Raw genomic sequence first — 18548 nt, forward strand, 5'->3', positions numbered from 1 at the left:
ATATGTAAATTTTTTTAATAATAAAATGTTTTTATTTTTTATTAAATTTTCAAAAATACATTTATAAAAATTTATTATATAATATTATATAATATTATATAATTATATAAGTGATATGTATAAATAAATTTAATTTCAAGATATTTATAAGATAACATTATATTTAAAATTGTATAAAAATATAAATTGATATTATTTTTATATTTTTAATTCATAAATAATACAACTATTCGTAACTATTTTTATTATTCATAACAATTAAAAAATTTATAATACATTTGAATATATAATATATAGGAATATTTATAAAAGGATGTATCAAAAAAATTATTTTTAAAATTTGTTATATCAAGCACTTCGATTTTTTGCGTGATTGATATTTCAACACATAAAGATACAAAATTCTATCTTTATTCCTATAAAGATAGATATCTGTGATTAAAATACAGACAATAATGTTCTCTTATGTTTGTCTAATATATTCTAATATTATCGATTTGATATATAAATAAATGAAAACTTGCGGCAATAACTAAAATTATGTTTAGCTTTAATTTCATATTAATAGTTTTGTTTTATTTCGTATATTAATTCTATAAGTTTTTAATTTTAATTATAAAATTAAATAACGTATAACAAAGAAAGTACATCGCAAATAAAATACAACTTTATATATAATTTTAATATTTATAGTTTATTTAATTACAGTTAAATTAACATTATATATAATAAATAAATAAATAAATTTTTTAATTAATTAATTGGTAAGGATAATTAAAATAAAAATTTTATCTCAAAAATTAATCAAATGAATAAGATTTTTTTTTTTACTTAAGAGAATATAAATATTATAAATCATTTTTTAATATAATAAAATTTACTTTTAATTCTAAAATTATAAAGGAACGTTTATTTTTCAATTTTCTAAAAAAAAGTTTTATTAATAATCATTTTGGAAAAATAGCATTACATTACTTGAAATTTATTTTATAATATAATTCGCTTAAAAACTTAGGTTGGAATTATTCAATATAATTATTCGAAATATTATTTATTTTCTTTTTTATAGTCTTAATCTGCTCATATAACTAGCGTCCATGATATATTTTATGCCTATTTTTATGTCTACTTTTCAATATTCGATTTTATAAATTTTATAGATTATTAATAACATAACTACTATAGTCACGATAATAGATCGAGAAAAATTATATTATTTATACTAAAAAATATTTTATTAAATATTGTTAATATTTATGAATGAAATTTTTTTTTTCAAATGTTCGAAAATCAGATCAGAATATACTGGAAACACAGAAAGTATTATGACTTTGGTAAGTATACGTAATATGGCAAACAATGCTTGTTAATGGACCGATAAAAATGACGAGTAGACATGGTTACAACTTTTCTAGAAACGTTTTAATAGTTTTAAAAATGATAATAGAAGTTTATTTTACCCAGTTACCCAGTTCGTATTTTTTTTATCTACAGACATTCTTTTTCTTATTTTTTTTTTTCTTTTAAATAAAATCAATCTATTTAAACGATTCATACGTGAAAATAAAAGATTATATTTATTTCAAATTATCTTAAATAAACGATTATTCTATTCGAAGAGTTTGATTATTTATTGCATACTGTATTCAAATAAAAAAATAAATATTATAAATAATTTTCTGACTGTTACATATCGATGATTTACTATAAATGTTGTATATCCATTTTTTGTAGTTTTTTTTATATGTACTCGTATAATTTTTTACTGTTCCTTTACTATTGCACATACTTACCATCCATATTTACCATGTAATCGTTAAACCTGTTTTTTCCTTGAAAACATTAAAAGTGAACATATAACATTTGTGTCATAAATATAATATTTATATATTTATATAACTCATAGATATAATATTTTTCAAAAAATATTTGTATTTTTGTTGACACGTTATGCAACTTAGTTTTACCTATTCAAAATATTCATTTAACGTAAGTACACATTTATTCACATATATATTATCATTTATGATAGTTATATATACTAACAATTTTTAAAACATTGAAAGAAAAACCTGTTAAACATTATTTAACATAATAAAATTATTTTCTGCTAGAATATCCATTTCATAAAATTCATAAAAAAAAAAAAAAAAAATCAATATATCTTATGATATATAACACTTTTCAAAAAACGAGAGAACAAAAAGACTTTATAATTATTAGAACACGTACATATATAATCTTCAAACGAAGAACACCTACATAGGTTCATACGTCAACGAATGAAACGAATACAATTTTTAACTCAAAGAAGAATATCCATTCGATAAAAGTACTTATCAAGTTTGTTTTTACATCCGTCAAAGAAGAACGATTAATATTTGCGTCTATTTTTTTTGTATAAACGCTAATTACAATCGAAACGGTTATTATCGTCCTTTTTTGATGGCAACGTAACAGAGAATGGTTCAATTGTCGGTTAACCTTTCGTTCAACGGAACAATCAACATTAGTTTACCGCCAGCTGCTTCCTAAACGCAATAGGCCGCCACGTGATAATCACACGCTTGGCATATGAGACGTATTCGTTGCTTGAAAATTTTCCTATCCAAGTTTTCCAATTCCTTCCATGGGGATTATGTTACAAAATGTGTACGATCCATCGAACACGCGCGTATACGCAATCTTATCGGTAGAACTGCCAAGTATGGCGAATTCTTTTCCATCAAGTGAATACATTACGAATTCTTTGCATGAATCTCTTACGTGTTTTCCTTCGAAGTTTCCTTCGATTGAAAAATACACGTGCTAATAGGATAATTCCGGAAAACCAATAGTCCTCCTCAATTCGAGGTTATACATCGTTGAAACCAGACAAAATTGGCAGACTTGTGAAAATAAACTCTTATTTAATAATTATTTGAATAAAATTATTTTACTAATAGTTTTAAATAATATTGTTTGAATATTTAATACATGTTTCAAAAGATAAATTATTTTAATGTTTGATATAATTTCATATCTTATTTAATTTCATTATAAAAATATGAAGATTTCTCTCGTATCTAGATACACATATGTTCCTTTTTCTAATTTTTGAATTTCGTAATTATTTTCCTGAAGATGTTCTAATTGTGTTTCTTATGTAAGAAGTGTATTATTTATTATACTTCACTTTCTCTTATTATTTGAAATAATTAAATGTTTGGCAAATAAATAATTTGAAAATAATTTATTTCATAAATAAAATTTTAGAATTTATTTGCAAACATTTCTATTGCAAATAAATTTATTTCCTGATATTTAAATATATTTGAAGTAATTATTTTTTCTTCTTATTTTTTATCTTTATTATAAACAAAAAATATCCAATCCTGATATCAGATTGTTATTTTGTACTTTTGTTATAATTTTCCAATACATGCATTCATATTGATATTACTTTTTTTTACGTTTTGGTATCGATTTATGCAAGAGCTTGAGTCATCTTGTATTTGAAAATTTGCAAATACATATCCAGTTAATTATCCATCGTTTTTCTAGAAATAACCAAGAAAATTCCAAATACATTTGGCAACAGATAAAATATTGTGAAATTGTCACGATATTTAAAATTTAAATATGATTTATTGCTAATAACTATTCAAATATATTGAGAAATTAAATAAAACAAGTTAATTGACACGTTGTTATATGTATACTTCGAAATTGCGCATAAAATTCTGCATTTAGTATTCTAAAGTATCAAATGTAAAATGCGTTGAAAAACCTTGGCAATGAAATGAAACACGTTTTTGATGAAATATACATATATGAAACGTTTATGTATTCCATTTTGCAGCGATTTTTTAAAAACATTAATGCGTTATAAGATACGAAGTCTCTAATTTTATTTCCTCACGTATTTATTTTTCTTATTGTTTCTTTAAAATTTTCCATTTTTTTTTATCTTCTTAAAGTAATCAAACGATATAATCTTTCCAAATATTTGCCGCAATAAATTTTACATTTTTGTTATTCATCAAATTAAACTTTAAATCTCTGTGTTATTAATTACCTCAATAAATACTTCAATTAGTGCCACATTTTCCTTTTTCTACATCAGCATTATTGTGCAAGGGATTAAAATGCAATATTACGCAACAGAATAAGTATTTGTTATAAAGTTCACTATAAATCTCTATTATTAATATTATTTCTATTATTAATTACCTCATTAAATTAATTTTAATTAATATCACATTCTCCTTTTTTTCCTCCCCTCTTATCAATACAATATTGTGAAATGAAATAAATCTTCGTTCTAAAATTCAGTATAAAAATAATTGATAACTAAAAATAATCCTTAGTGATCTTTCCGAAGAAGTATTTTGCAACTTTGTGGGTCATGGTTTTACGTTAAGCCGTAGATTTTGAAATATAAACAAATTTGACAGAAGAATAAAAAAATAAAAAATGATTATAACAGCCAATTAAAAGAAAAAGAAGTTTTTTATCTTTTTATAGATTTGAAAAATATATATATATATATATATATGTATATATAAATTATATATAAAATCAAAAAATATAAAATATAATAAATTAAAAATGGCAAAAGTATTTTCGTTATAAATATTTTAACATTTAAAATATTTTTAGTAATTCATTTATATATGTATATATATATACAAATTAAATTAAATTTTTTTTCTATAAATAGTATAATAAAAATAATTACAGAATTATCTATTAATTTCTCACTTCACATCGAATTCTAAAAATTGCGTATGTTATTCACGTTATATAAATTCTGGGAGTGAAAACTACGTGAAATTCAAAGAAACAAGTTCAAGTTCGATTTTACAGTAGACTACTAAATTATGTTATATTTGTACGATCGTCCTCGAGCCAACTTTACTTTTGCGGTAGACGACAAAATTTAGACCAGACAGAGTTTATGGCGGATAAACGGAATTTCAGAATTTTTCGCGACATGGATAACATCGATGACGACGAATCGAATAGTCGCCAACCACGAATGCCAGAAACATCGATGCTTCGTGACTTATAATTTCGTAGTTACTTTAACTTTGATGTCATCCAGAATATTCTACATACATGTCGATCATAAAAATCTTCGAACGTCTTATGCAATCTTAACTAATAATCTTAATGATAATTCTTTTTTTAATGAATAATAAAAAGTTACGAATGCATAGAATTTCGAATTCATTTTGAGAGAATAAAATTATTGTTTTTATGTTTTTTTTTTTTCATTTCTTTAAAATATAAATTTATGATACGATAAGATAGGATAAAATTTTAAATATATAACATTCAGATTTTTTATCCTTTTGTAAAAAAAATATTTTCAAAATTCGAAATTATATTTGTACGTTAAAAAAATTCTGAAAATTTAAAAATTGCTTTCACCTTCTCAAATAAATTTTCTTTATAACAGTTGTTTCACATTACGCTCTATATACACTCAAACTTTCATTTAAATCTGAATTTTTAAGTAAGATATATTTGCTTATAAAATAATATATGATATCTCGTATGAATGACTTGCTGTGGTTCTTTTATTTTATTATAATATATGTATGGAGGACGATGTAAATGAGATAACTCGTATATCTTCGTTATTTTTATAGATGTGGAAAAATTTTATTTGTGAAACAGCAAAGCTTAGAAATTGAAAAGCATTGTGTGAAATAAAAAAATATAAAAGAAAGAGCAGATAAAAATTTCTCAAAATATTCATTTATAAATCGTATTTAAAAAAGATTTCTTCCAAGATCTCTTATTCTTCGATAAATGATCATCGTTTGTTATTTAAAAAAAAAAAAAACTCAAAAAGTCAATTTCTCTTTATAAAAATATATATATATATGTATATTTATAAGTTAATATTGAAAAACATAATAATAAGTATAAAATAGAATGAACGGTGCGATGATAACATATTAAATTTATATTTGTAATATGTACGATTGATAAGAAGTATAATTATTACATTGAGACAAAAATATCAATTTTTTAGTTCAAAGTTGATATATCATATGATATATATACATATATACGACGATATAATTTTGAAGTGCAAATAATGATATTTATATATGATTACTACATCAATTTATTAATAATATTATATATTTATAAAGAAATATTTATATACATTTTTTCAATTTTATATATATATATATATACACACACACATTATTTTTATTTGTTCATAAATACATATGTATTATTGAAAAAAATAAATTTATGCGAAATGTCGCTTTGCATTTCTTCCACTTCGTTGAACGTATACATTTTACTTATATTTCATTTATTTTATCTAATTTTTCAATTTCACGTTTTATTTTATCGTAGAAATATCTTCTTCTTTCAACAACGTTATAATATTTAGACACAAATTATATAAAATTATAATAGAATATAATTTTCAATTGCAGCGTGTATTTTTGAATAAAAATTATTATGAAATAAGAATTGTAACTTATCACACTGATAATTAAATTCTACAAATGCTCGGCCACGGAATACAAGTATAGCAGGTTTAAATTTACGCGCGCGTAGCTGAAAATATTGAAGGCGATTGGATAGACGTCGGTCCTCTTGAAAGTACTTCTTGTGCATTCAAATATAAACTCAGAAGCCAGGTCACGGCTTGAAAATAATTCTGGGCATTTAGGAAGGCAACCCATTGCTTTTAGACCGACATAGACTTGTGACGCATATAATCCCCTTTGCCTCCCTTACCGACTATGCTCTCATTTCGATGACACCCTTCATCGAATCATTGAAATCAAAAGATTTAACGCAATTAAAATAATTTATTTCTTTAGATAAAAAATTAATAATTTTATATGGATATTTTATTTTATTAAATAAATTTATTTCTTTTTTTATTCATTCTAGTGTTAATTTATAGCTAATAAATCCATCTTCAACGTCAATGGTAATGTTCGGAAAAATAAATAATAAATAGTAATTAATAATAATAAAAATAATAATAATGATATTGGTTTAAAATAATTTATCTAATTTCTTCTTTTATTAATAATAATAATGATAATATTAATTACAAATTAACATCTACTGTTGATAAATATTATTTGTAGAAAAATATAGATATTATTTTTAAACTTTTATTATTACTTTTTTGAATGATTTATATTCTTTAATCTCTGAAAATACACGTAAAGACTCAAGTAGAATCTTCCACGAATTTTTTTAAAATTTAGCACATAAATATTATCTCATAAAGAAAAAAAATGCGCTAGATAATAAGAATACATGCAAGTATTTTTTATTAGTTATTATAATTATCTAATATGTATGATGATGCATCTTAATGTTCTTTTACAAAAACACAATCGAATTTAGTGTTTAGAATTGAATAGAATTTAAAATTTAGTATATTTCAATTACAAAGTCTGCATAATAATAAGAAATTTAGCGGAGAAATAAACAATTTTTCTATTTCTCATTATCAGAAAGATAAAAATGAAAATAGATAATATGTTCGATCTTTAGCATTTTTTGAACTTCATCAACTTCGTAACACACGAAAACACTTATGACGGCTACCGTGGTTGTGTATGCGTTTCTCTTTTAAATTAGAAATTTATATTAATTTCATTCGTTTTTATTGTTTCAGAATCCTTGCAATTGTTGTCGCATCTTGGTGAGTGACCTTACATTAATGGATTATTTAAGAAATGTTCATATCTTAAACAAATCCTAAGGCACTTATTTCGGGAAAGAAAAATTAATTAACTCGAAGTTTTAATTTGTTATTTTATTATTTACATTATAATCCATTGCTCTTTCCTTCTTCGTAATTCTTTAGAGGTGTGATTTGAAATTATATTATTTACAAATCATTACACAATCACCGTTTTGCATATACCATTTTTAATTTTCCTCGAAAACAATTCTATTTCTATATGCTTTGGCTACTTGAAATCATATAAATTAATGATTAAGGTTAGGATTCAAAGGAATCTCTGTGTTGCTCTTTCGGATTTTTCAACTTTTGGTTTTTTTTGTCCATTATTCGATCCGGCAATCATTGTAATCCGGTCTCTATAATTAATTTAAAATAATTTTTTTCAATAACTCGTGATCAACGTCAAATATGATAACCTCACGCGTTGGATAGGTTAGGCTAGATTAGATTAGGTTATGTATTAAGAATTTAGTGTATTAGCTAAATTAAGCTTCGACTCTTCTATGCACTGCTTGTCATTACAATTCTTTGTGATTAATTTTCAACTAGCTTTTTTTAACAATTTATAATGATCAAATATAATTAACTCACGGTTGTCTTTAGCTTTTTAATAACTGTCCTATTTATCTAGGCTTACATAATCTACTTTATCTGATTAAAAATATAATCAAATTCTTCGTTCATTTAAAAAAAGAATTTATTGTGAAGGAGAAAAAATTAATTCGAACAAAAAAATTACTTATTACAAATTATATTAATTATATCACAAATTTTCGTTAATTTGAATAAACAAAATGATTATCTAATCTAGTGATCATATAATAATAAGCCCATAATGAAATTTAGAGTTTTCTTCATAAACTTTTCTTTTATACAATTCATTATTATTCTTGTTAATTTTACATTCTCATGAAAATAATTTCATGAATGATATGAGAGAAATTCATTAAAAAAATTCCATGATTTTTGTCTAAACGGTAATTCATAATCAACGAGATGTATTGGCATTTTATTTTTGAACTTATATTGATGTCGCTTTCACTAGTGTAAATAATGTTTTCTATAAAAATTATATGTATATGTATTACATATACATATTTTCTAACTTTTTAAAATTGTATGAATAAACTTGTTATGAAATAACAAAGTATGACGTCGTTATAATAGTATATCGATCACTTCTGCGTTTACGCATATACGTAACGTACTTTCCTATTGTTATAGATAAATCGATTTTCAAGCGATATTATTATCAACGTCCACATTGTGTACCATTGAAGCCTAACCTTCTCTAGTCTATATATTTTCTTATATTAAATATTATATCATCTGACATTTCAAAGGCTGATACTGGCTAAGAATATATTACTCTTTTAATTAAATTTAAAAATGTGAAATATCATAAATATGAAAAATGTCACATTTTAATTTTGCATAATCTTAATTAAATTAAAAAAAAAATCATAATGTAACATTTAATACTTGAATTAATGCCACTTCTATATATAATAATTTTTATATAAAAAAAAGTAAAAATTATAATCAATATAACGAAAGTTTTAAAAGAAAAATCTTAGAAAAAAAATTTTTTTTTTAAATTAATGAAACTTTAGGAATATCAATAGACACGAAATATACAAGTTTATTTTCTCGCCAAAATTTACTCCAAATTAAAATCATTTTCAAAAAATTTGATTATTTTGTAATTATGTTTTTTAATTTTTTTTTTTAATAAGCTCACTTACTCAACAATGACTTTTTTCTGTATTCAAGTAATTCAAAAACTGTGAATTTTTAGTTCATTATTGCAATTAGTACACGATTAGATTATAAACAATCTATATGTATAAATAGATATTATGTATTAACGATAAAATAATTCCACTTTTATGAATGAAATAATAATCATCTAGAAAATATATTATAGAGGGAATTTTTCGATAAATTTTATATTTAATATCAATTGTTTCATTAGATCAATGATCTCTATCAGACTCGATAGCAGTAATTCTATTTTCGCTTAATCGCTAAACTAAGCGGCACGACGTCTGAAAATAGCTTAAGGCGGTAACTCTCCATGAAGTCGATCAATCGGTTTCTAATTGAAGAAACTTTCCGTGGTATAGCAACGAGAGATGCCATGTTTCCAACACGTGATATTTACGTGTCCTTTTGACGTCAATAGGACGGAAAATCTGCGAAATTCGATCTTGCGAAAATTCGAATCATTAATTGAAAATGGCAGGAAATTCTATGATTTATTGCTCATATTGAAATTATACACGTTATTATATTTAATACGATGAAAAATTAATAAAACGACAGATTGATAATTTCCTGTCAAAATTCATTTTTAAAAATTTAATCTATGAAATATTATCTATATATTATATTACGATTCACGTGCTTATTTTTAAATATAATTTTATATTATGTTTGATATAAAAATTATTTGTTCATTTAGAATGAGTATATATCATAAAATAAAGAAGAAAGGTATTAAACTTTTAATACTATTTAATATACTATAATGGAAGAAAAGAGTAAGTACAAAAAAATATGATAAAAAGATATGATAAATTATTTTTATTAATTATAAAAAAGTTTAAATATTGCTGCTTTATGTTATATATACATAAGAATTTTATAAATGACATAATTTCACTTTTTATATTTTTTTTATACTTATATTTTGGTTTTTAAAAGGAGAAAGAGTTTTCATTTAATGTAAAACTCATTTATGAGTATAATAATTATAATAATATAATCTTACAATATATGTACAATATAATAATAGTGGAATTATACATATATTAATAGAAATTTAAATATTAAATATTAAAGAGCAAGAAAATATTTGATTAAAATGACAATCAATCAATCAGTTTATAAGAATTTAGATTTAAAAATGTGTTAAACTTTGTAAAAGACATTGAAAAGAACAATATATAGCTTTTTTTAATAATGGACTGAATTCAGACAATTTGACATCAAATGATTTAGGAGGATGTAAATATCTTTTAAATCATTTCATGTTAAATTGCTTGGGAAATTTTTATTATATCCTTAAAAAAAAAAAATGTATTATCTTAAGAATACTATTATCATAATAATTAATAAATTTACTTATTCTTTACTGATTATTATTTCTTTAATGAGCATAAAAAGAAGGGAATTCCAATATTTAAATTTTTCATTAATATTTATTTTAAAATTGAAAATTTAACATTTTTAATTGAATTTTCGTTGTTTACTCGCTGATTTATTCATATTCCTAAAAAATACATCTATCTTCTTATTATAGCAGATAATAGATTTCAATTTTTTGAATATTTATATGAAAATATGCATATAAGATCTCTATAAAAGATTCTTAATAATAAAAGATATAGAAAATAATTCTATATGCAAAAATCGATCAGAAAAAAGAACCAAATTTTTTTAGCTAACTTTATTTTCGATAAAATCAAGATTAAAAACTTTTCAAATGCAAGTGAATTTGGCTAATTTCCAATTGGCATGAATATGGATTATTGGTAAGAAGATAAGTAAAAATATATAAGAAGTGTAGAATTGAATTTTGTTGCTTAAATTTTCTTTTTTTAAGAAAATTGAAATTGAAAGTTAATAATTAAACAATGAATTTAAAAAATTTTCAAAATCTAATTTTGGAAAATTAATTTTCAAAAAAAGATTTCATATTTTATTAAAAATTTCATATTCTAAATAATTCCATGATCTTGATCTTTAATCTAAAAATGAAATAAGATTTATCAATTCTAAACTTTAATTTATAAATATCAATTATCATAATTGATTAATTTTATATATATAATCAAAACTTATTTAATTAAATTTATCGTTGAAAATAATTTTTCTATTGCATCTTATCGTGCAATTTATATTCAAAAAATAAATGCTTTTGAAATATTATAGTTTTTAGAACGATTTCTGATGTATGTATACTTTGAACCTTGGCCAATAAGCGTTTTTATAGCAGGAAAGAATTATACATTTGCGTCAGAAGGTTCCTTCACGTTTCAGACAAATGGTTCTAAACTGTCCGTATTGAAGCCGGTTGAAACAATGTTGTTTACCTCCAACGATTTGCTGAATACAAAGAGGCATCTGTCTTCGGTAATTTTGCTTGTAAATTCACCCTAGTTATCGGCCATACTTGCACACGCAGATGACAACAGGTACATCAATGTAAATTATCAAGATGCAGATATTTGTCATTTGTTGACAATGAATTTGCGTATTGTCAATAATCGTCAAAACAGACTCGAATGTCATGTGAAAATAATCTTGGGAATTATAGCATCTAATACGACCATTTCATTGTTCTATTGTTTTTAAAGTACACCTTTAACCTTGTTGAATATGACAAAATAATTAATTGATGAAATGATCTATAGGTTGGAGAGTTTTAATTATTTATAAAGACGGATGTTTTTCGGATCGATTTCGATTCGACCTTAAGATATGTTGCGAATGTCAATATCTTGAATAATTTTGTTTGTAACCTATAATCATTGGACAATTTTAGTTTTAATGATATAATGCTATGTTATTGCAGAAATATTTAACATATATTAATATTATTCATATTAATATTTGGAAATTTTGAATATTATTTTCGAATTTGTTATTTTTTATGCGAGAAAATTATTTAAATATATAGTTTGTTGTTTATTATATCTTATATTTATGATTTATGAGACATTCACTGTTTATACTAGCTTTCAAATAAAAGAATGATATATTAAAAAAATTATTTCGAATATAAAACTAATTAAATGACATTAATAAAAGTATTTATAACTATAATAACTATATCTTCATATTATAAATAAATATTAATTATATTTAATTATATATTATAAAATTAATTGTATTTATTTAATAATATATAATTAATAATTCTTTCATATAGAAAGTAATAAATTCAAATAAATATAGAAATGTTAACGTGAGTAATTGTATATTGTACTTTTGCATTATTACACTCTAAAATTTAAAGTATGTTTTGGCATATGTGGTTGCATATCATCTGATCTATTTTTATTTATACCAATCGATACCAAATCATTGAAAAATAACTTTCATTCTAAATTATCTTTCAGAATTGATACATATGAAAATACAACTGCTTAGACTATATTTCTAATTTATCGCTTTGAAAGATCGATATATAACAGTATTAAAAATATTTTTGCACGTATTCTGGAAATAAAGATGAATATCGATTACGTGCACAAGAATACGAAAAGTAAAGATGAAATTAATCAAAAGATATTGATCTTGATAATTGATGTCTCAATTTCATTGAAATTAATATATCTTTTAAAATAATTTATTAATATTTCTATTAGTATTTATTTTTTATTATGGAATATTTTATATTTTTATCAAATATATCAATTATAATTTTTAAATGTATAAATATTACTTAAATAATATCAAATAGTACAAGTTTCTACTCTATTTCTAATTACTAAAACTGTCGTTATTACAATTATCGTAAGTTGCAATCGTTTCATTAATTTTATGTTTATAAGAATATCATAGACTTAGTGTCAGATAACAAAGCAATTTACACCGCACTAAACATAACTCTAAACCTTATTATTTCATAGAAGGTAATATAGGATCTTTGAAGTTTATGCACAACCTTCATTTTTAAAACTTGATCATAGAAAAAGTTTGGATATAAATATAAACATTTACATTAATAGAATATAATTATAAATAAACGAAAAAGCTTATTTATTTATGAAAAGATACTTTAAAAGAAAATTCATTTCAATCAAGATGTTAATCTTTTCTAAATCAATATATCTCAAAGTTTTAAGTTTAGTTATAGGAATGCTTATAGATATTAAAGAATTCAATTACAAATAGTATTACATATCTCAATACTTTCCAACAATTTTTGAATTGCAAGCCTTTTTTCGTAATATTAAAATAACTTACACCTACATCTCGAAATAAGATAAAGAAAATTAAAAAAATTAACACATCATAGCGATATGACTAATGACTGCCTATAAGTTAACGAAATTAACGTAAAATCACTTTGATATTCTTGTAAAATATGAATATTCAAAATATTGATAAGAGTAAAAAATTTATCTATTTTTTAGTGAACTAAATTTTTTTGAATACTTTTTAATTTATAAAAAAAATAGCATTTTTTTAGATTTTTAAACAAAATAAATCCTTGCCCATATACGCTAGAATATACATAAGTTATAATTATGATCAATAAAAATATTTATGTTTATTTTCAATAAAAAATATTGATGTAACTTTTTGTATGTAATTTAACTTGTTTTATCCATTGGTCAAATTATTCCAGATTTACTTAACGTTAAAATAAATAAGTTCTAACAGTCATTGAAATCCGCGAAAACCATAACAATCATTAATTAAAAATGGCAACAGTAATCTCTGAAAAAACTTCGAAATTCCATAAATTAAAAATCATCACTAATATATATCATTTTGAAAATTACATATAACTTCCTTATTTTTCTCTAATTCGTTACAATCCACATAATTTTAACATAATATATTCATTGCTAAAAGAAAAACTTGTCTTGGAAGAAAATTTGCATTGTGATTTCTAACAAAAAGAAATATATTGAAATATTGTTTAATTTGTATTATTTATTCATCTCGAAGATTTTTATTCGATTTTTTATTCGATACTTTTTTCTTTTATCTATGCTTTTTGTAAGCATCGTATAATTTTACTTACTTCAACAACTATACACTTACGTTGACGATATATGATTTACCGTGACGTAATTCAAGGCAATGAATCTCTCTTAACTCGTAGAGAACTAAAACAGATGGTTCAATAAAATAAAAATTATTGCGATAAAACATTAAATAATCAGAATTCAAGAATATGTTTGAAAACTATATTTTTTGTGCATATGATTTTCCTCGTAAGATTTATAATTAGATTTAATATTGGCAACACTTTTTTCCTCTTATCAAAGCGTTATTTTATAATTTATAATTTAAAATAAAACAAGGAAATAATAATGAGTAATTTAATATATTGACAATCAATAATAAATTTATTGATTTTTTTTATCTGGATTTTATTCTATTTAAAAAATTTACGAAATAAAAAATATCTCTTTTATTTTCGAATTATTGTAGATTAAATATTCATTGTTCGTATAATTTGATAATAAATTATAACATAAAATAAAAGTTTCAAAAGAAAAATTGTAAAATTTCAAATAAAAGAATAATTTTTTTGTTTACACATATAATATTAATTTTTTTGTTCTTATAATTTCTTCGTATTAATTATTATAAGCTAATATAAATATATTATAATAATTACTTATAAAACTTATTATATTTAATTCTTAGTAAAATATAAAAATGCAAATAAAATTATTTACAGACTGTTAATCACAATAATCCAAGATAAAATGGCAATGCCATCTGAGTGAAAATAACCAGTTATTATAATTATACGATTATAAATAGAAATAAACCGAACTTCCAGTTAAAAGCTAATTATATATAGTACAGACAAACTTTTATCAAGTTAACACGATGTGGAAAACATGATAAAAAATAAATTTAGCTTCGCATTTTTAATCCATTTCTTCAGAAGATGAAGAATATGAGTATATATATTATAAAAAATCATTAATTATTATAAAATGGGTTTACTTGATTATTAATTTCTAGAATTTTCTTTTCTTTTTTTTTTTTTTTTTTTATATTTAAATATAAAATCTATTGGAAAAATAGAAAATAAAAAATTTTATATATATATATATATATATATAATTTTAATTTATCATAGTTTTTTACAATACGAAGATCATAAATATTTTTAAATTAATATCTATGATTTATAGTTACAACAGGCTCAAAAACCCTTAATCATAAAATTAGATAATAGATAGATAGATTTTCTTGCAATTTCCTGATAGCAAAGAAATTTTATAACTAATACTACACTAATAATATTAAGGACACATATTTTCTTATGGAAAATTTAAATTAAATTATTAAAAAATTAAAGATGTGATTAGATTCTTTAAAAAAAATGTCTTTTAAAAAATTTACAATTGTGTTATAGATTTATGGCAATATATATTAATATATAATATATCTCTAAAATTTAAAAATAAATTTATTTATGGCAATATATATTAATATATAATATATCTCTAAAATTTAAAAATAAATTTATTTTTTCATATAATATATTATACATACATATGACTGCTTAGTATTAGTGCAATTACTTAAAATGTAAATTTTAGAGGAAAAACTTATTAAAATTTACATTTTTAGAAATAATTAATACTAAATATTTTAATTATTTAATAATTATGGTTTTTTGATAAATTTATATATTTATATAAAAATAATGCAAATCTTGTATTCAATAAAAGGAAATTTTTTTGAGTTGTATTACTATTAATACTAATTATTTTCAATTTTGTTCAATTTTTCACTAATCAATTTTTCAATAATTAAAATCAATAACAAATTATATTGTATCAATGACAACATACATTTCTACAATATTATATGATTATCTTTTTTTTTTAAATTTGTGTAATATTTATTTGAACTAATTTTTGTTTTGTTATTTTGATAGGGGTTTATAATAAAGATTTATATATAATCCTATTTGAATTAAGTTTTTTGTTATTTTGATAGGGGTTTATAATAAAGAGTTATATATAATCCTTTTTCAAACTCATCAAATATAAAGTATAAATTAATACATATATCAGAAGCATTTCGAATCCAATTATCACTTGATAGCTACTATTAAATAAAAATAAAGAAGGCTTCTTGAATGATAATCAATATTGTTTTTAATAATTTAATACTCTACGCGTGTTATCATAATCCTTGCTTATCTTTATCGTTTCGAAAAACAGAAAATAGAGGTTAAAATTGTTAATGATATTTTATAGATATTAGAAAAATACAAAGTGGAATTATTTATCTGCAGATCACAAAATATCCCTTCAAATACACTGAATTATATGTTGAAAATTTTTGCGACATTAATTTATTACTGTTTCATACACATACGTATTTCGATATGAATTTATCCGCTTTGTTATAAAATTTTTCTTATAACTCATTGTCAAGTTAAAAATATTTGTTTCTTTAACGAACGTAACGATATAATAGTCTTAAAATACACGTGGGATGTATAAACGAACGATGCTATATGAGATGTTATAACGATTATTGTATGAATGTTATAATGATATCTATCTGTTTTTATCATTAAAATCAAAATGTTACAACAAGTGAACAAAAATGTTATAATAAATATGGAGAAAAATAATATATGTTATAATTTGTGTTTTTTTCTAAAAATAGGTCGAAACTTGATTTTTAAATATATGAAATTCGAATCCGAAAATGTCTCGAAATTTGAAATTCTGAAAATCTAAAATTCATATTTTTTGTAGGAAAATTTTATCAAAAATTATAATCTTAGTAAAAAATCTTTAAAAATTTTAAAATTTTCTAAGAATTCTTCAAATTTATCATAATTATAATCAATACAGTAATAAAAAAAAATTATAAGAAATAATAATAATAATAATGGTTATATTTTTAATGTATAAAAAATTAATTTTTATATTTTATCTTTCCTCTATATAAACTATTGTAATGGATCAGTGAGATTATACTAATTATAAATTTTTTAAACACGAATTTTAATATTATTATACTTTAATATTTTATTATTATTATTTATCTAAAATTCAAAAGTTTTAAATATCATTTTCAAACTTTGAAAACTAGAAATTGAAATTTCGAAGCTCCATTGTTTTATCACAGTTTTTTCTGTTTAAAATAATTATTATAGATGGTAATTTTATTATAAATTATGGAAGCTATTAACCTTAAATCTTATCATTTAACAGTTTAAAAAATATTAGTAAATTCTTAAATACATATTTATATTTATTTTATAAAATATAAATTACAATAAACAGATGTTAAAAGAAGATAATAAAAAACAAAGTTCTAGAAACAAATAGTATACTAGTAAATATATGAATTCATATAATTCAATGTAATATTCTATTTCATTTTAATTGCAGCTTGACTTAAAAGTTATTCAATGTTATAATATTTATTAAATTATATGTTTGTTATAATTACATAATAGCAAATATTAAAAAAAAAGTAGATTAAGAATTATATTATATTTTATAACTATATATTCTACATATATATATATTCTTCTTATAATAAATATATATATATATATATATATATATATATATATATATATATATATATTCTTCTATTATTTTATAATAAATTTTAAATTAGATATGTATAATTTTATACTAGTTATAGTATAGACGAAGCATTTTACTTTTAAGTATGGCAATGAAGAATGGTTTTATTAATACATTTTTCAAAATTTTTATTGATTGGAAACTTATTAAAAAATTATGTTTTATTATGTAACAAATGTATTTCTAAAATATAAATCTATCAACTATTATTTTCTTAATAAAAAAAAAAGAAGAATTGAATTTTTATAAAGAATATTTGTTTTGCACAATATTATACATAACAATAAAAAGTATAAATAAATGTTTATATCATATTTTAAATTTCTATTGGAAAGAATTATACAATAAATAAAACACGTGAAACAAAAACAAGAAAAAAATGTTTTCAAAATGTAGTCAAGTTATATTATAAAAAAAACGTCCTTATTGAGGAAGGTTAACTGTTTTTATGTATGGCTGGGTTGTGTCGATCGATAAATACGCTGACATTAAAG

At 21.3% G+C, this 18548-nt stretch overlaps 1 protein-coding gene and 1 long non-coding RNA gene across 11 annotated transcripts in view; one reads left to right on the top strand and one right to left on the bottom strand.

The window, feature by feature from the left end:
- Positions 1 to 18548, top strand: part of LOC100868429 (uncharacterized) — a 76814-nt gene that overhangs the window by 40284 nt on the left and 17982 nt on the right. For 7 of the 10 annotated variants that reach the window (XM_086914883.1, XM_086914882.1, XM_086914885.1 and 4 more), the window contains one exon: positions 7655 to 7681. The exons of the other annotated variants lie outside the window; for them this stretch is intronic. In XM_086914883.1, coding sequence (XP_086771009.1) covers positions 7655 to 7681 — 27 coding nt within the window. The remainder of the gene's footprint in view (positions 1 to 7654; positions 7682 to 18548) is intronic. 10 annotated transcript variants of the gene reach the window in all.
- Positions 7781 to 8373, bottom strand: LOC147656481 (uncharacterized). The gene is made up of 2 exons (XR_015294341.1): positions 8318 to 8373; positions 7781 to 8082 (listed from the first exon to the last, which is right to left on the bottom strand). It is a non-coding gene; the product is annotated as an uncharacterized LOC147656481 (long non-coding RNA).

The sequence above is a fragment of the Apis florea genome, unplaced genomic scaffold, assembly GCF_048593485.1.
Source record: "Apis florea isolate Af1SG1 unplaced genomic scaffold, ASM4859348v1 contig_3756_pilon, whole genome shotgun sequence".
In the NCBI taxonomy this organism is placed as follows: domain Eukaryota; kingdom Metazoa; phylum Arthropoda; class Insecta; order Hymenoptera; family Apidae; genus Apis; species Apis florea.